This window comes from Talpa occidentalis, unplaced genomic scaffold (assembly GCF_014898055.3).
Source record: "Talpa occidentalis isolate TD23 unplaced genomic scaffold, MPIMG_talOcc4v2.1 talOcc4.6, whole genome shotgun sequence".
Classification (NCBI taxonomy): Eukaryota; Metazoa; Chordata; class Mammalia; order Eulipotyphla; family Talpidae; genus Talpa; species Talpa occidentalis.
In genome coordinates, this window is record NW_023604972.1 from 64,945,882 (window position 1) to 64,966,171 (window position 20,290).

Consider the following 20,290-nt stretch of genomic DNA (forward strand, 5'->3'; position numbering starts at 1 on the left):
CTTTTATCATGAATGGGTGTTGCACTTTGTCAAAAGCTTTCTCAGCATCTATTGATTTATCATATGGTTTTTATATTTCTTTTTGTTGATGTGTTGGATACCATTGATTGATTTTCAGATGTTGAACCATCCTTGTGTCCCTGGCATGATCCTACTTGGTCGTGGTAAATTATCTTATGGATACATTGTTGGATTCTGATAGCTAAAAATTTATTGAGGATTTTTGCATCAGTGTTTATTAGGGAGATTGGCCTGTAGTTTTCCTTATTTGTGTTGCCCTTGTTTGGTTTTGTTATTAGTGTAATGTTGGCTTCACAGAACATGTTTGGTATTGTCCCTTCCTTCTCAATTTTTTGGAAGAGTTTGTGAAGGATAGACACTAATTCGTCTCTGAATGCTTGGTAGAATTCATTTGTAAATCCATCAGGTCCTGGGCTTTTGTTTTTGGGGAGGTTTTTGATTACCATTTCAATTTTGGTGCTTGTCATTGGTCTGTTAAGGTGTTCTATTTCTTCTTTATCTAGCTTTGGGTGATTGTAGAGTTGTAGGAATTTGTCCATCTCATCTAGATTGTTGAAATTGTTTCCATATAACTGTTCATAGTAGTTACTGATTATTCTTTTGATTTCTGCAGTGTCTGTTGTGATTTCTCCTCTTTCATTTATGATCCTGCTTATTTGTGCTTTCTCCCTTTTTTCCTTTGTGAGCCTAGCTAGGGTTTTGTCTATTTTATTGATTTTTTCGAAGAACCAGCTCTTGGTTTCATTGATCTTTTGGATTGTTTTTTTGAGTTTCAATTTCATTTATTTCTGCTTTGGTTTTATTATTTCTTTTCTTCTACTAGTTTTGGGTTTTTTTGGTTGTTCTTTTTCTAGATCTTTGAGCTTCGAGATTAGGTTGTTTCTTTGAATTCTTTCATTTTTTTGATGTGAGCCTCTACTGCTATATATTTTCCTCCTATTACTGCTTTTGCTGCATCCCACACATTTAGGAAATTGGTGTCCTCATTGTCATTGAATTCAAAGAATTTTCCAATTTCTTCTTTGATCTCCTCATTAGTCCGGTGGTCTTCCAGTACGTGGTTTTCAATCTCCATGAGGTAGGAGAGTTCCTGGCCATTTTTTATGGTTTATTTCTAGTTTGATGCCTCCATGGTCAGAAAAGATGGTTGGTATGATTTCAATCTTGGTGTATCTGTTGATGTTTGTCTTGTGTCCCAGTATGTGATCGATCCTGGAGAATGATCCGTGTGCGCTTGAGAAAAATGTGTACTCCGTCTTTTTGGAGTTTAGTGTTCTATAGATGTCTGTTAAGCCCAATTGCTCTAGATCCTTATTTAGAGCTTTAGTGTCTTTTCTTATTTTTTGTCTCGTTGATCTATCCATTGTTGATAGTGGTATGTTGAAGTCTCCCACTACGTATGTATTTTCTATGATGTCTGTTTTCAGAGATGACAACAGTTGTCTGATATACTTTGGTGCTCCTTCGTTTGGTGAGTGTTATTTCTTCTTGAAATATTGTCCCCTTGATCATAATGTAGTGACCATTGGGGTCTCTTTTTATCTTTTTGAGTTTGAAATCTTTTTTATCTGATATAAGCATAGCTGTCCCTGCTTTCTTTTTTGGTCCATTTGCTTGTAGGATTGTTTTCCATCCTTTAACTTTGAGTTTATTTTTATCTTTTGTAGCTAAATGTGTTTCCTGGAGATAGCAAAAGGTTGGGTTTTATTTCTTAATCCAGCCTGCGACTCTGTGTCTTTTTATTGAAGAGTTTATTCCATTTACATTTGGAGTTAATATTGATATGTTAACATCTGTATTTGCCATTGTGTTTGTCTTTTCTTTGATTTTATTTATTTATTCTTTTAATAACTTTGTGGAATAGAGTATTCATGGTTGACATCTGTTTTCTTCAAGTCTGTTGACTATGTCCCTCCACTCTCTCCTTGCCCATAGTGTTTCTTCGGAGAAGTCTGATGTCAGCCTGATTGGTTTTCCTTTGAATGTTATCTGTTTCTTCCCTCTTGTCAGCTTCATTGTTTTTTCCTTGTCTTGGATTTTGGGAGCTTTACTATTATGTGTCTTGCTGTGTTTTTCCTTTCATCATGGAAGTTTGGTGTTCTTCTTGCTTCTTGTATATCAATTTTCAGCTCCTTCTTCAGGTTCGGGAAATTCTCTTCAATTATTTCTTTGAATATTTTCTCTGTTTCTATATCTCTCTCCTCTCCTTCTGGGATTCCTATAACTCTTATATTTTCTTTCCTCATGGAGTCAGATAGTTCCCAAAGTCTTTCTTCGGTCTTTTTCCTTCATACTTCTCTTTCCTTTTCTGCATTTGTTCTTTTTATTATTGTGTCTTCAAGAGTACTTATTCATTTTCCATTTCATCTATTCTGCTTTCATTGTTTTTCCCAGAGTTCTTTAGTGCCTCCATTAATTCTTTGATCTCCTGCATTTCTTTTACTTCCCTCTTTAGGGACTCAATTTCATTCTTCTGATCATTGATTATTTTTCCCTTATCATTGTTTTCCTTTATGACTTCTGTCAGTTTTTTAATCATGGCAATTTTAAATTCTCTTTCTGGAAGGCTCAGAAGCTCTTCCAAGTTACCGTTGTTGCAATCTGGGGGGTGGTTTTCTTTTTTTGGTGTGCTTTTTTCCTGAGGAGTTTCTGGGTTGCGTGTGGTTCTTCTACTCCCTACTATCTGTTTTCTAATTTCCCGTATGCATTGGGACACTGTGTTGCTGGAACTGACTACCGTCTTGGGTGAACTTCTCCACTCCCCTATGGCTCCTCCGGGAGTCTTTACTGAAGAAAGGTCGCTGTTCTAAAATGCCGATGCGGGGACACGCTCCCCTGTGCGCCTGGTCTGCCCTGGCGGTGGGCTCGGACTGCAGGCCAGAAGGGGCCTGGCATGGGCGAACTTCCCAGCTCACCTCTGGCTCCTCCGGGAGACTTCTGTTCATTTCAGGCAGTCTTTACTGAAGAAATGTCCCTGTTCTAAAATGGCAATGCGGGACGCACTCCCTGCGTGCCTGTTCTGTCCCGGCAGTGGATTCTCGCTCCTGCTTTGTGCTCGTACTGCAGGTCAGAAGGGGCCTCCTGGCGTGGATGAACTTCCCAGCTCACCTCTGGCTCCTCTGGGAGCCTACTGCTAGTTTCAAGCAGTCTTTACTGAAGAAATGTCCCTGTTCTAAAATGACAATGCAGGATGCACTCCCTGCACGCCCGGTCTGCACCGGCGGTGGGTTCCTGCTCGCACTCTGGGCTGGGACTGCAGGCCAGAAGGGGTCTGGCATGGGCGAACTTCCCAGGTCACCTCTGGCTCCTCAGTGAGCCTTCTGCTGGTTTCAGGCAGTCTTTATGAAGAAATATCCCTGTTCTAAAATGGTGATGTGGGACCCACTTCCTGCGCGCACGGTCTCAGGCACACGCTTCTGCACGCCTGGTCTGCTCCAGCCGTGGGTGCCTGCTCCCCCTCTGGGCTGGGACTGCTGGGCAGAAGGGGCCTGGCGTGGGCAAACTTCCCAGTTCACCACTGGCTCCTCCGGGAGCCTTCTGCTGGGTTCAAGCAGTCTTTACTGAAGAAAGGTCCCTGTTCTATGGGGTGTTGGTGATTTTTTTTTCTGCTCGCTAGGTAGCGCCAGAGATCTCTACTAGTGTCCTTGGGGAGCTGTTTTTTTTACCCCGTGGGATAGGGGTGCTGTGTCTGCCTTGTACCCCACCGTCGTGGGGAACCCACACCGCGAATTTCGTGCCCCGGGTCTCAGTTCCAAAGCCCTCAGGTCCAGGACATGGGCTGTAGCCCAGTTCAGTGTCCGCAGAAATGGAGCCTTTTGCACCCAGCTCCCGTGTGCACACAAGCTTACCGGCTGGCCTGGGGCTGTTTGTAGGTCTCCAGGAGTCTTTGTTTTTCTCTAATGGCGCCTGGAGCAGTTTGCTCACCTCCACTGCAAATCATGCAGGGTTCTCCACAGCTCCAGTTCACGGGGTTTTGTGGCTAAAATAGTTCCTTTCCACTCACAGTCCTGCTGGATGTGTAGTTTGTTCTTGTTGGTTGTTTTAGTTTTTTTGGTTTTTTTCCTCCTTTCTGTTGGTTGGAGAGTGCCGACTTTGTGGTGGGGGAGGGTAGTAGGGTTCTGAGCTTTCCTCCCTTCTAGTCCTCTTTTATGGCAACTTTCTTCTTCGGGTAGTTTGCTGGAGTCGTCTGTTTATCTTCCTTGTCCCAGTTCTCACTGGGACCTGCCTCTTTTCCTCCCTATTAACTTTTTTTTTTAATGGGAGATCTTACTCGCAGAGTTTCCTTTCCGCCATATTGATCTGCCCCCCCATATAAGAATCATTTTTGTTCTAATAATAAACAGCATTATATTTATTTCAATATCTGAAAATCAGTCAATATAATTCATCACTTCAACAAAAGAAAAATAAATATCACATGATCATATCAAAGATGCCAAAAAAGTATTTGATAAAGTTTAATGGCCATTTATGATGATGCTCTTGAAAAACTTGGGATGAAAGAAACATACTTCAACATTATAACATCATATATAACAAATCGACAACTAACATGATTCTTTTTTTTAAAGATTTGTTTATTTATTTATACAAGAACCGGGGTACAGGCTAGATGTGTGGGGGGTGAGAGGATTCACCAGAGGCAGAGTGGGGAATAGAACAGACAGAGAGACTGAAATACACTGCTGAGGGTAGCAGCGGGTGCAACAGGAGAGGCCTGCTGGGCCCTTGGGACCCTCGCCTGCGGCCGGGGATCGAACCAGCACTGCAGAGGCTGTGGACAGCTTCCCAGTGCAGTGCTCAACTGCCTGTACCACCTGGGGAGGCCCTAACATAATTCTTAATGGAGACAAACAGGAACACTTTGCACTAAGATCCCATACAAGACAAGCATGATCATTCTCAACACTACTAGTCAACATAATACTGGAAGTCTTAACTAGGGCAATTTGGCAAGAAACAAACATAAAGGAATCGAATGGAGAAAGAAGAAATTAAGTATCATACTTTGCAAATGATATGATAATATATAAACACTAAAAATCCATGGATAAATTAATAAAAACAATACACCAGTTCAGTAAAGAAGCAGGTTATAAACTCAAGACATAAAAATCAGATGCCATCCCTTATGTAAAAAATCAACCTGAAGAGGGCCTCCCTGGTGGCACAGCTGTTCACAGCCTCTGCAGCATGGGTTTGTTTCCCAGCCAGCCAGGGAGATACTCACATGGCACCACAGAACTCTCCTGTCTTGCCCGCTCCCCTCAACAGTGTCTTTGGTCCGTCTGCCTGTTCTGCTCCCTACTCTTTCTCTGGTGAATTCTCTCACCCTCCCACACCTCCGGCCTTTACCCCCATGCTTGTATAAATAAATAAATCTTTAAAAAAATCAACCTTAAGGAAAAGAAATTAAGATATCATCCAATTTACAATGGTACCAAAAAAAAAAATACCTGGGAATAAACCTAACAATGGAGGTAAAGCAGCTATACAATGAAATTATAAAACATTGTTGAAAGAAATAGACACATAAAGAAATGAAAAGATATTCCCTAGTTGTGGATTGGAAGAGTCAACATTATAAAAATGGCCACCATACCCAAAGCAATTTACAGATTCATTGGAATTCCAATAAAAATCTTAATGGCATTCCTCAAAGAAATAAAAATATATTTCTGAAATTCATGGAATCACATAAGATTCCAAATACCCAAAGTTCTCCTAACTGAAAAGGGGAAGGCTGGGAGTATTATACTTCCAGGTTTCAAACTATAAGACAAAGGCATAATAATTGAAACAGGATGGTACAGGAACAAAACACACACAGAGACCAATAAAATAGAATTGAGAGCTCAGAAACAAAATCACAAGGGACCAAAGAATAAACACTGATGCTATGAATACTGAACTGCTACGTGCAAAAGAATGAAATTAGACTACTTCCTCAAATCATGCACAAAATAATTAACTGAACATGGATGAAAGATTTGCATGTAAGACCTAAAATCATAAAATGTGTAGGAAAAAAAATACAGACAAAACACTCCATGACAAATACCTCAGAAACACTTTTGAAGATTTGCCTACGGAAGCAAGGAAAACATAATGAGCTTGGACTATAACAAAATAAAGCTTCTGGTACAGTAAAAGAAATAATAATAAGAATAGACACCACACTGAATGGGAGAATATGTTTGCCTACCACAAATCTGATAAGGGGCTGATAGCAAATATCCACAAAGAACACACACAACTCAACAAATTAAACAATCCCATGAAAACAATGGACACAAGAGCTAAATAGACACTTATCTCAAGAATAAGTGAAAATGGCCACAGGCATATGAGAAAATGTTCAACTTCACTTGTCATCAGGAAACTGAAAGTCAAAACTACAATAAATTACCATCTGTGAGAATGGGCCTGTGATAAAGGCCCATATAATGAAAAACAGAAACAAGGACTGGAGAATGTGTGAAGAAAACAGAACACTCATATACTGTTGGGAGGAATGTAGACTGGTCCATGCCCGTGTAATGCACTGGGAACATAACTCAAAAGACTAAAAAATGGATCTACCATACAACCCAGCAATTCCACTCCTAGGTATCCACTCAAAGAACAAAACAAAACAAAACAAAACAAACAACAAAAAAAAAAACATTGATTTAAAAGGAACCTTGCATTCCTATGTTTGTGGCAGTGCTCTTTATAATAACCAAGATATGAAAGAAAACTTTAATACCAAAAACCAGGTAAGTGTAAAGAAAATTTGGTCTCAGTGCTTTCAGTGCTATGACCTGATTTCAATCCCTGGCCAGGGAACTAACCCACATCTGGCTTAGCAGACCTTTGCTGTCTGGCCCGCTATTCTCCTTAGCTGTGTATTTCAGTGAATGTCTATTCTGCTCCCCAGTCTGTCTCTGGTGAATTCCTTCACCCCCTGCCACTCTGGCCTACACCTCAGGTCTTCTACACACAAAAAAAAAAATTAAAAGATTTGGTATATATACACAATGGACTACTACTCAGCAATTAAAAAGATAAACTCGTGCCATTTGTAGCTGCAGCAACATGGATAGAGCTGGAAGGAGTTATTCTAAGTGTATTAAGCCAGAAGGAGAAAGATAAATACAGGATGTGCCACTGTTATGTGAACTATAGAGAAAAGAAAAAGGGGTCAAACTAAGACAAACTTTAAAGCCAACCCTTGAAAACTGAGCACAGATCTGAGTAATCTAAGAGGGGAGGTGAAGACTGAGGGACTGAGTGGTAAGAATGGATGGGGAAGAAGGAAGCACAAGGATCTGGGGTGGTAGAGCTAAATGGCCATACCTGAGAGGAGAAATCCTACACTGTCAAAATACTACCAAAGGTAAACTGATGGTTCTTCATTAATTAAAAATATATTTAAAAAACAAAATTACTACAGTACACAAAAAAAACTTCTCCAAACTATTGGCTATAAGTTGCTATATTTTAATATTTCTGATGTAAAATTAAACATTACTTATATCAAATACATTTGGAAACTACTGAACTGGTTATGCTAAACAATGGAAAAATAATTTAAAAATAATAATTAATTTTTTTCTAATGATATTTGATTGGACTGAGATGTCAGTTATATTTAATTGATGAAATATTGTCATTCCCAAAGATCACTGTTTCACTTAGAATATCATGTATTATAAATAACAATATATATAAAATTGTACAATACACTAGATGGAAATGATTCAAAGTAATTTTACAACAAGTAATTAATAATGCCCTTCTTTTAACATTTTATTTATTTATTTTCTTACATCTTTGTTAATTTTTGGATAGTATTTGATGTCTCCCACCCAAAGTGGTACCTGTAGTTATCCCACCACAATAGCACTAGTGATTATTACAGTCCCTTGTACTTGTCCCTCCCCTATTTTGACCCTCTACCTCCCTCTCCCCTGTTATAAGCCTGAGGTTTATGGTCAGCTTGTAACTTTTGTCTTTTTTTATGCAGACACTTTGTTTGGGTTGTCTACATTCTGCATATAAGTGAAACCATTCATTATTCATCTTTTTCCTCCTGACTCATTTCCTTTGGCATAATACTTTCCAGCTCCACCCATGCTGCAGCAAATGGCATGAGTTTATCTTTTTTGATCACAAGTATTATTCCACTGTGTATATATACCACAATTTCTTGATCCATTCTTCTTCTTTGGGGCATTTGGGGTGTTTCAAAATCTCAGCTATTGTAAATAGTACTGCCATAAACAGAGGAGTGCAGGTTTCCTTTCGTGTTCTTTGGGTAGATTCCTTGGAGTGGAATCACAGGGTAATATGGTAGGTCCATTTTTAGTGTTTTGAGGAACCTCCACACAGCTTTCCATAGTGAATGGACCAATTTGCATTTCCACCAGCAGTGTGAGAGTGTTCCTTTCTCACCACATCCTCACCAAGAATTGTCACTTCTAGGTTTTTAAAATAAAGGTTATTATCACATGTGCGAGGTGGTATCTCATTGTGGTTTCGATTTGCATTTCCCTGGTAATAAGAGAGGTTGAACATTTTTTCATATGCCTGTTGGCCATTTGCATTTCTTCTTTGGAGAAGTGTCTTTTTAATTCCTCTGCCCATTTGTTGATTGAGTTGTTTGCTTTGTTATTGAGTTGTGTAAGTTCTTTGATATCAGTACCTTAATCCGATGTATGGTATGCAAATATTTTCTCCCACTCAGTAGGATATCTCTGCATCTTTTTGTTGCAACGTTTGCTATACAGAAGCTTTTTAGTTTGATGTAGTCTCAGCTGTTTATTTTTCTTTTCCTAGCTTCTGGAAATGAGGCCTCAAAGATATTATGTTCAATTACTTTTTTCATTTTGAGTTGATTTTTGTGCATGGTGCAATATACTAGTCTAGTTTCCTTCCTGTGCATCATGGCATTACAGTTTTCCCAGCACCATTTATTAAAGAGACTTTCCTTTTTACTTTTTTTATTTTTTATTTATACAAGCACTGGGTACAGTCAGAAGCGGGGGAGGGTGAGAGAATTCACCAGAGCCAGAGGGGAGAGCAGAGCAGACAGACTGACGAAATACACTGCTGAGGGGAGCAGCGGGTGGCAGGAGAGGTCTGCGTGCCATGTGGGACCCTCGCCCGGCGACTGGGGATCGAACTGGCGCTGCAGAGGCTGCGGACAGCTTGGCAACCCAGCGCTCAACCGCTGCGCCACCGGGGAGGCCCTGCACTTTATTTTTGTTCCTTTGTCATAGATTACTTGACTACAAGTAATCTATTACTACTTTATTTGACTTTATTCCTGGGCTTTTGATTTGATTTCATTGGTCTGTATGTCTGTTTTTGTTCCGTACCACACTGTGTTTTTAATATTATGTATAGTTCGAAGTCTGTGAGAGTAATACCTCCATTGTTCCCATTTTGAGTCAAGAAGGTTTTGTCTATTCAGGTTTTTTTTTTTTGTGATTCTTTAGGAATTTCACCAGTATTTGTTACATTTCCTTGAGAATGTCGTTGAGATTTTTATTGGAATTGCAATGAATCTGTAAATCGCTTTGTGTAAGATGGCCATTTTGATCATGATGATTCTTCCAATGCATGAGCAGGGAATGACTTTCCATTTCTTTGTGTCTTCTATTTTTTTTTTTAGCAATATTTTTGTTAAACACCAGAAGTGTTTAATTTACATAACAAATATTTAACCATTATCAAACCAAAGATTTATTTGGCCTAAGGTCGCACTAAAACATACATGTTCCAAGTGATTGTTATCTCTTTATTTTTTCTTGCTTCATTTAAAATTATGGGGGACTAGGATATTGGAAAAAATGGCTAAAGCAAGTCAGTCAAAGATTTAAGATTGAGGGCCTCCCCGGGGGCGCAGCGGTTGAGCGCTGGGTTGCGAAGCTGCCCGCAGCCTCTGCAGCGCCGGTTCGATCCCCGGCTGCTCCCCGGCCATTGGAGGAGGGTCCCACATGGCGCGCAGACCTCTCCTGCCGCCCGCTGCTCCCCTCAGCAGTGTACTTCGGTCCTTCTGCCTGCTCTGTTCCCTGCTCTGGCTCTGGTGAATTCTCTCACCCTCCCATGCTTCTGACTGTACCCAGTGCATGTATAAGCAAAACAAACAAACAAACAAACAAATAAATAAATAAAAAAAAAAGATTTAAGATTGAGAGGATCCTGTAGCACTGAAACCATCTTTATCATGAACTCAATATTCCAACTCTTACCATAACTCTATTCTATTTCTCAGTTGCCTTTTCACAAAAAGTTACTGTTATAGAGAAGTGAAGGAAGCATACTTGCCTCACAACATTCAAATTATTTCTCTACAAAATTACAGACCTTCCCAAAATTCTATATCCAATGAACACCTTCAAGTCATCTGACATTGTTACTATATTCCCCTTGCCTGTTATTATATTCCCCTTGATATTCCTTTAGAAATCAGATTCAAGCCCTTTCTCTGTAAAGTCCTTAGGTAAAACTGTGTCTTGTTACTTTTCTTAGCATACTAGAACTGACTTTTCAACTGTTTATTTCCTGAAAAGTTTGAAATACTAATCACCTTTAAAAAACAAAAAGCCACAAGTCAATGATGACTGTTATTATTGCATTTTAAATTTGTATCACAAATAGTTCTAAGAAATCATCCAGTATCTTGCTGTTCTGCAGCTAGACAATTTAAATCTTATTCATCAGGCTGCTGAACTATTCCTTTTTCAGAAACATAGATACTATCCAACAATTTCCTAATACATTTGTTTTTAACTGTGGTGACTTGCTGAATCAAAGCAGCTGAATTTGATACAAGTTCAACGTCGTTTCCTTCAAGAGTTAACTCATCTTTCTGGGCATGTGACACTGAACACGCAATGCCTTGTCTCTTCCAAACCCTGCGAATGTATTTCTCACCAAGAAATTTCAGATTTCAAAAAGAGACCCAATTCTCCTGAATAACAATGTTGATAGGAAAGTGAGCACACACAGACCTCATCTTTTAAGGAGAGCCCAAGTAACACCCTTGATCATGTCACAGATAGTGTGAACAGTAGCCAGGTCCTTTCTATTTCCCCACCAATTGTCAACCTACAGCCACTTCTTTTACTTTCCAAGAAGGGTGCCTCTGGGGCCCTTCACAATAACAGTGCAACCCTTCAGGGAGATGTTGACATTTTCTGGAATATCAACAGTCTGATTGATGAGAATGGTCTTCATTCTTGCAGTAGATGTGGCAAAAGTAGCAGTGTTTTATAGTTTTCCTTACATAGGAATTTAACCTCCTTTGTTAGATTTATTCCATTATTTAAATGTTCTGGTACAGTTTTATTTATTTTTTTTTTAATAGAGGCATGTTTTATTTATTTATTTATTTGTTTGTTTGTTTTTGTTTATACATGCACTGGGTACAGTCAGAAGCGCAGGAGGGTGAGAGAATTCACCGGAGCCAGAGCGGGGAGCAGAACAGGCAGAAGGACCGAAGTACACTGCTGAGGGGACCAGCGGGCGGCAGGAGAGGTCTGCGCGCCATGTGGACCCTCCTCCGGTGGCCGGGGAGCAGCCGGGGATCGAACCGGCACCGCGGAGGCCATGGGCAGCTTCGCAACCCAGCGCTCAACCGCTGCGCCACCGGGGAGGCCCTCTGGTATAGTTTTAAATGGGATGATTTTCTTGATTTTTTTTCTACTTCTGACTGATTGTTTGCATACAGGAAGGCTACTGAATTCTGTGTATTGGCTTTGTAACTTGCTACTTTACAGACTTATTGTTTGGATAAGTTTTTCCATTGATTTTTTTAGGGTTTTCTCTACATATATTTTATCATCTGCAAATAATGATAACTCACTTTTTTCCCAATTTGGATTTCTTTTATGTCATTCTCTTGGACACGATCTGCTTGTAGAATTATTTTCCAAACCTTTACTTTCAGTCTATGTTTATCTCTGGAACAAAAGTATGTTACATGAGACAGCAAAAGGATGGATTCTATTTCCAAATCCAACCTACAACTTTTTTTATTGGGGAGTTTAGTCAATTAATGTGTAGAGTGAATGTGTGAATGTGTGGAAGTCTGTTACTGACATTTTGTTCGTAATTTTATAGTTCTATTTAATTCCTCGTTCAGTTCTATTTCCCTGTTCATATTCTAAGGTTTCTTGTAATATTAGCTGTAGAGGGGGTTAGTTGTCGTGTATTCCCAAAGCTTTTGCTTGAGAAAGCCCTTACTATCCCCTCATATTGGAAGGAAAGCTTTGCAAGATGGAGTATCCTTGATTGGCTTTTTTTTTTTAATTTTTCTCTTGGCGTTTTTTGAATATTCACTCCATTCTTTTTTTGCCCATAGTGTTGCTTCAGAGCAGTCTGATGTTACCCTATTCCATATTCTTTTATAGGTGATCTCCTTTGTCCCTCAGTATTTTTTTCTTTTTTCTTGGATTCTTGGAAACATTACTACTATGTATCTTGCTGCAGTTTTCCTTTTCTTTTATTCTTTTTAAAGATTTATTTATTTATGCATACAAGAACTGGGGTGTAAGCCAGGTGTGGGAGGTGAGAGGACCCACCAGACAGAGTGGGGAAAGGAACAGGCAGATCTACTGAAACACACTGCTGAAAGGAGCAGCAGGTGAGGCAGGAGAGGTCTGCTGCACCATGTGGGCTGCTCCTGGCCAGTAGGGGATCAAACTCTCATGCTGCAGTGGCTGGGGACAGCCTGAAAGCACTGTCTTTAACCCCTACACCATCAGGGAGTCCCTTTCCTTTCATTTTAATAGGCTGTTGTCCTTCTAGCCTCTAATTTGTCTATATTCATCTCATACTTCAAGTTTGGGATTTTTTTTTCAATTACTTCCTTGAACAACTTTTCAGGTCTCCTCTCTCACTCCTTATACTTCTTTTCATGGAGTCAGATAATTCTCAATGTTTCTTCATTCTTTTTCCTTTGCCTTTCTTTTTCTTCCTTGTATCTTTGTATCTGTGTCTTCAAAATTACTGATTCATTCTTCAATATTCTCTACTATATTTTTATGGCTTTTCCTTAAAATTGTTTAACTCCTCCATTGTTCTTTTAACATCCTGCAGTTCCTTTATTTTCTTAAAGTTCAATTCTCAGTCTTGTTTGTTGATTATATTCCCATAGCATTATTTTCCTTTTCTGCATCTTGTTATATGACTCTTATCTGTTTTTCAATTTTTTTTTATTTTTGTGCATTATGGCAATTTTGAATTCTTCATCTGACAAGGTAAAATTTTTTCCAAATAAGTGTTGTGTTGTTACTTGGAAGTGTTGTTGTATTCTGGGGACTGACCTTCTTTCTCTGGTGTATTGTTCTGTGGAAGGCTTGCTTGACAATTTTGTATTTTTTTACCCAGTATTTGTTTTAGGATTTGTTCTAGGAATGGGTCTGCTGGACTCTTGGGACTAGTAGGAATTTCTGGAGATCAGGATACAGATATCACTTAAAGCACACACTTATGTATATATAAACCAAGCTATATAGTGAATATTCAAACTTCCAGAAAATCATTCCATAAAAAGATGGAATTAGAACACAAGAACATTTGAGTAGCTATTGTAAAAATTCTTTGTATGTATTAAAGGCAGACAAAAGTTGAATATGATAAGGGGATAAAAGAAAGATATGTCTGGAATGAGAAATACACTGAGTGAGCTAACAATAAATTTAAATGGGTTAATAAAATATTTTTTCTCAATCTTAACTGTCTGTTTAAGCAAAGATAATTTTAATTTATTTTGGCATCACAGCATATGTAGAAGTAAAATGTATGGCCACAGTGGTACAAAGGTTGAGATGGGGGAAATGGAAGCATATTCTTAAAAGTGTCATATATGTGAAGTGATACAATGTTATTTGAAGGTAAATTACTGTGACAGAAATGTATATTGTAAACCTTATATTAACCACTAAAAAAATGAAACAAAGAAATGTAGCTAGTAAGTCAATAATGGAGATTAAAAACAAAATCCTTTTTTTTAAAAACAATTCATTCAAAAATAGAAGGGAAAGAAGACAGAAGAAACAAAAAACAGCTGAAATAAAATCAAATAGCAAAATAGGAAATTTAAACACAATATTGATATTTAAATTAATGAAAAGCTCTAAATACCCTCTATTGTCAGATTGGACAAAAAAGCAAAACCCATGTAAGACCCTGCCAGTGCCTTCCCCATTCCAGTAGATCTTGGACCCACACTAGGGAACAAACCAGAGTGGCCATCCACCTTGAGACCTCCTGTCAGACCCACTAGCACCAATCCCAACTAGTGAGTCCCTAGACATAGGGAGGTTTTAGAGCTGCCAGAGACCTCAGAATCTCTCATGACGTGTCCAAAATGCCTGCCAAGACTGGTAAGACCAGGACCCATACTGAGAAAGGTGCCAGAGTAACCAGAGGCCTCATGACCTCCCATGAGACTCTGCCAGCAAAGGTAAAAGAAAGAAAACTATACAGCAACCCCCCTAATGAACAAGATGCAAAATCCTCAGTGAAATCTTAGCAAACCAAATCCAACAATGCATTATAAGGATTATACATCATGCCGAAGTGGGATTCATACCAGGAACCCAAGAATGGTTCAACATGTGAAAATCAATCTACATAATTCACACATCAACAAAGAGAAAAATCAAAAGCATATGAGCATATCAAAAAATGCTTAAAAACCATTTGAGGGCCTCCCCTGGTGGCACAGCCTTTGAGCGCTGGGCTGCAAAGTTGCCCGCAGCCTTTGCAGCGCTGGTTCGATCTCCGGCCACCGGCGAGGGTCCCACATGGTGCGCAGAACTCTCCTGCCACCCGCTGCTCCCCTCAGCAGTGTATTTCATCATTCTGCCTGTTCTGTTCCCCGCTCTGGCTCTGGTGAATTCTCTCACCCTCCCGCGCTTCTAACTGTACCCAGTGCTTGTACAAATAAATAAATAAATCTTTAAAAAAAAAAAAAAACATTTGATATGATCCAGCATCCTTTCATGATGAAAACACTAAAATAAATGAAACATATCTTAAAATAATAAAAGGTGTATATAACAAACACACAGCTATCATCATTCTCAATGGTGAAAATCCTCTCCCAAAGCTATGACACAAACCAGGGTATCAACTCACATAATTCAATAGAAATAAAACAAATAACCCAATCAAAACATGAGCAGAAGCACTTAATACACACATCTTCAAGGAGACAACCAGATGCTCAAAAAGCATGCCAAAAATAGTCAACATCACTTTTTTTTTTTTTTTTTATACAAGAACTGGGGTATGCCAGATTGCATGGAAGGGTGAGAGGATTCACCAGAGACAGAGCAAGGAACAGAAGAGGCAGACCGATGAAATACATTGCTGAGGGGAGCAGCAGGCGAGACAGGAGAGGTCGGCTGTGCCATGTGGGACCTTCGCAGGCTGGCCAGGATTGAACCTGCACTGCAGAGGCTATGGACAGCTTCACAGCACGGCGCTCAACCACCTGCGCCACCAAGGGAGGCCCAACATCACTTACTATTAAGGAAATGCACACCAAAACCACAATGAGATACCACCACACTTCTGTAAAAATGACCCATATCTAAAAGACCAGATTCAATATATGCTGTGCGGATATGGAGAAAAAAGATCCTTCTTATACTGTTGATGGGAAACTACACTGGCTCAACCCTTGTGGGAAACAGTATGGAGGGTTCTCTAAAGATTAAATATGTATCTCCTATATGACCCAGGAATCTTACTTGTAGTTATATAACCAAAGAACTCAAAAACACTAATTCTAAGTGACCTTGCACTCCCATGTTCATAGCAGCACTGTTACAGTAGCCAAAATATGAAACAACCTAAGTGCCACAAAATGGATTAGTATAGCTAGAAGATGTGGTATTTAAATACGATGGAATGCTTCTCAGAAATCAAAAATGACAAACTGGTCATTCTTGGTAACATGTATGGAGCTGGAAGGGATTATGCTAAGCAAAGTAAGTCAGAAGGAAAAACATAAATACCAGGTGGTGTCATTTATAAGTGGAACTCTGTAAGTAGAACTTAAAAAGAAACTAAACAAAGGAACAGATAAGTCCAAACTTAGAAACTAATCCTAGAAAACTGAGTATAGAGCTGAGGAAAGAAGAGGGGGCAGGGGAGGAGGAATGGTGAGAACATGTGTGTAGGGAGCACAAGTGACTGACAGTGGATCATGGGTGTTTTGGTGGTGGGTGCACTATGGCAATTACCTAAAGTGGGAGACGCCTGTATTCCCAAAGCACCAACAATGATATAAACCAGCATCACCTCAAAAAAATTACTATTTTTAAAGCTTAACTTGAGACATGAGAGGTTATATGATAAATCAAACTGTCAACTAGAAAGAAGAAATTAAGAATATCAGAGAGGAAGAAATGAGTAAGTTCATATTGGTATATATTATGTTTGCACTGCCAATAAAAGAAGATAAAGCAAATTGAAATGCAGCAATAAAAATCAGTTCATTCTGAGAAACAATGTAGGTTGCACATAATTCAAGAGCATGTTTTACATCCATATCTACTGACACATACACACACAAAAGAAAAGTGCTCTCTTCACATAAAATCAATAACTAGGCCTTAGAAACAGTTACCCATCTCCACAGACATCAACATAGAAAGTCATCACATACATACTGCTTATTTAAACTTAAGTAAAGATAGATTGTATTCACTGATGTGGCTCCCCTAAATTCTGACTGGCTAACCACCTGAAATCATTATTGTCATTATAAGTACACAGGCATTAATACGAAAGCATGGACAGTACATGTTTCTGTGGCAGATAAAGCTAACTGCTGCCCTACTGAAGACAGAATCTGTGAAAGAATACATTTAGAACCCATTGTCACCCAATTTAGATAACTAATAGAGAACCAATATAGACCATTTATAGACAGGTAATGCAGGATGCCATTTACTACATGAATCAAGCACATAACGCAATGAAATACTCCTTAGCATAATAATAACGGTAACTCAAATTATTAAAAGATTTGTTTTTTTATTTTCATATTAAACTAGGCTGGTTGTCACTGAGGAAAATTTGTTTTAATGAAATAAGATAAACTTGCTTCTCAGATACGTTAGAAAATCAAAAACAGTCTTCACTAATCTAGAATGGAAATATTCATTACCTCTCCTACTCAAAATCAGAGCAGCTCAGTCCTGTACCCTAAGCTGCAAATCCTGGCCATAAAATAAGCACCCCATTCAAATGGCAAAAAGCTAAGCAACAACGTTTGCAAATTAAGGCATATAGAATATCCTGAGAGTACAATACATCAGATGATTAACCAACCAGGCTATTTTAATAGTATAGTGGCAACTGAAAGAAAGAAAGGTTGGAAATAAAGATTATATGCATCTTTCTTTTGAAAATCTAAGACCCTAAGGACGTCTCCTCTTATGTAGTTCAAAGTAACACATAAACAATATATAAAGTCTCAACAGCAGCTCTTGCTACATCATACACTATACAAGTGAAATAACTGTGTACACTTCTGCACACTCAGTGCACTTCAGATGCCAGAGACTACCCAGATAGCAATGTCAAAAAACCTAATTGACAATGCTGAATGCCATAAGATCAGGAGAGCTAATCTTAGAGCCATAAATCATATCTTTCTCTAAAGATTTTCTTCTGGATGTCAACAGATTCAAAATACTAGGAAAGTAGTACAGAATGGACAGAATGAGAAAGTACTCAAGAGAAAAGCATCAAGCAAAAAATGTAAACTAAGTATATAAATATTTAAAAGCCGTACAGAAAAACAAAAACATTTCAAGAAGACTATGAAGGATTGGCTGTCTGGTGGTGCCTGAACCAAGAATAATGACATGACCCCTTCTGGAAAAGCCATTGTACGACAGTCTACAAGGTCCTGATAATGGGTTACTCAATGCTTATCAAAATAAATCTGTTCCTTCTGAGGATGCTAATAACGTCACATGAAAAACACATGAGTCATTTGAAATTGATAACATGAAAGAGAGCAACAAATACAGAAATATCATCAATAGTCTTGTGATTGTGCTTGCCCACCCACACCTAAGAATGAAGAAAAACTCCTTTCCTTTGCATGCCCCACATTCCTTTGTTCTCACATAATCTTCCTACACTTGCCCTCAGTGAGATAGCTATTTTTAAGTACTGACTCTATTGTCTTCCAGCCATGGTGCCACTCACTAATAAAATGCTTCCTTTATGGAAACAATCACTTAATTCAGAGTTTGGATTTCTGAGTGCTAGTGATATGACCGGTTCAGACTAGTAAAAATTAGAGAGGGAAAAATGATTCCCTGATTCATGACTGAACAAATGCATATTAGGTCTGTTTCCAGACAATCACTGGAGAAAGACCAGGAAATAAGTGATATACCAGGGCAAGGACTATTTCTTAAAAGACAGTGGTGAGTTGTGTGAAAATAAAATAAGGATTAAAAAGTATCATTAGATATAATCAGTTTGGGTGGTTTTAACAAGTTATTATTATAATAAGTTATTAGAGAATTAATATTTAAAACAATTCAACTCTACGAAATGACATATAAGCTACAAGAACATTAGTATCAATATTAGATGTTGAAAAGCTGTAACATTCAAGATTAAATTAAAACTATGAGAAATGACAAAATTGTATTCTACCCAAAGGAATCTAAATCAACATAACACTGCAATCTGGTCAGTCAGAGCCATGGATCTTGGTATTATTTTTAAAATGTATGCATAATGCAGAAATAGGGTAAATGCAAGGTAATGAGGAGAAAAATATAATTTGGTTGGTATTAAGCTCTGCAAAATCATGAGATTAGAAAACAACTTGGAAGTAGTTGCTAACACTTAAGTCACTAATTGCAAACAAATGAGGAGAGACAATAATTTTAATTATCCATTCCTCTGCCCTCTCGTAAAAGTATAGCTTGTCTTTACAGAATGTGAGATAAAGGAATCTCATTGTGTTCAAAGAGAACATGGGTATGGCCAGCCTGGAAACATCTACCTAAGAAGGATTAGGTTAATAGTAGGAAAGCTAAGTAAGTCAGACAAGACAACAAAGAAAAGAGTAGTTGGTAAGAAGTTCACAATGTTTGAGAACACAGTGCCAAGTCAGCAGAGCCAGGGAATCAAAATCCTAGATTAAATCTGCACAAATAAAAGTATGGTGTTGACAACCATTGTAGAACCAAAGGCCCAGTCATATGCTTACTGACCTTAGTGAAATGGGACAAATTATTCATAACAGATTATCTGTAAAGTAAGTGTTTTCTCTGCCTACTTCATGCATGGTTCTACTTATGAAGTGGTATTAAGATGGAAGTTGGTGTTATGCTTACCCCACATGCACACAGGGGAGGAACAGACTGACGGTGAGGTGCCCATCACAGGATTGCTTTTCCCTACATCTTACCTGTTGCTTGCTTCTTCAGGAAAGGTACCTGGTAAGATCCAGGACCCACATGCTCGTCTGTGCTACCACCTTCTGCCAATCTCAGCAGGCGAGGAGCCCGATCATACATAATGGGAACTGTGGTGGGGCAGGTTTAAAAGGGATTTAAAACAATGCTGGTAGCGTAGGTGTGGAGCAGAAGGAAGCAGACAACAGTATGAGGAGACCCCGGCAGAACGCCAGCATAAGAGCTATCTCCCAACCCGTTCATTGGTGTCAGTTTACCCCCAGGTCGATTTCTACCCTCTTGGTAAAGTGAGAGAGTTCCAGCAGAAGTAAAGTATTTCAAACAATCATCACTTCGACAGCAGAAGCACAAGATCTCCCCTCACCAAGGACACTATAAGGAGGAGACGCCTGCCACTGTGCTTCCGGTGCTGGCTGCGCTCCGGAAGTCTCCGGAGATAGGTGGAAGTGTGCTCCCAGCCAAATCCTCCGGGCTGGTGTACCAGAGGTAACCTTCCCCAGTCTCCGAGCCAGCGCTCCCGTGTTAAGCAAGTCTAGGCCTAGCTCTAGAGCTCTTTTTCCGTGAACTGTAGCTTTAAAGCGAACTGTTTTAGGGACTCAGAAAAGCTGTAGAAAGCATATTAGAAGAAATTAGGGAGCAAATGTAACTGAAAGGAAGGAAAAGAGAAGCCTAGATTCCTCTCCTCCTACATACAACAACTGCACTGCCATACACAGAAGAAAAGCACTTCTGACTATATCCCATGACTAATCCAAAATGTTTTAAGAGAAGCCCCGGTGGTGCTGTTGATAATAAAAAGGGAACGAGGGGAG

General features: G+C 39.0%; 1 protein-coding gene and 1 pseudogene across 2 annotated transcripts in view; both read right to left on the minus strand.

The window, feature by feature from the left end:
- Nucleotides 1–19,895, minus strand: part of STPG2 (sperm tail PG-rich repeat containing 2) — a 422,672-nt gene extending 402,777 nt beyond the window's left edge. For both annotated transcript variants that reach the window (XM_054688086.1, XM_054688085.1), the window contains exon 1: nucleotides 19,472–19,895. In XM_054688086.1, coding sequence (XP_054544061.1) covers nucleotides 19,472–19,580 — 109 coding nt within the window. In that variant the 5' untranslated portion in view covers nucleotides 19,581–19,895. The remainder of the gene's footprint in view (nucleotides 1–19,471) is intronic.
- On the minus strand, nucleotides 10,721–11,247 carry LOC119261122 (60S ribosomal protein L9-like; annotated as a pseudogene).
- Nucleotides 19,896–20,290: the final 395 nt, after the last annotated feature.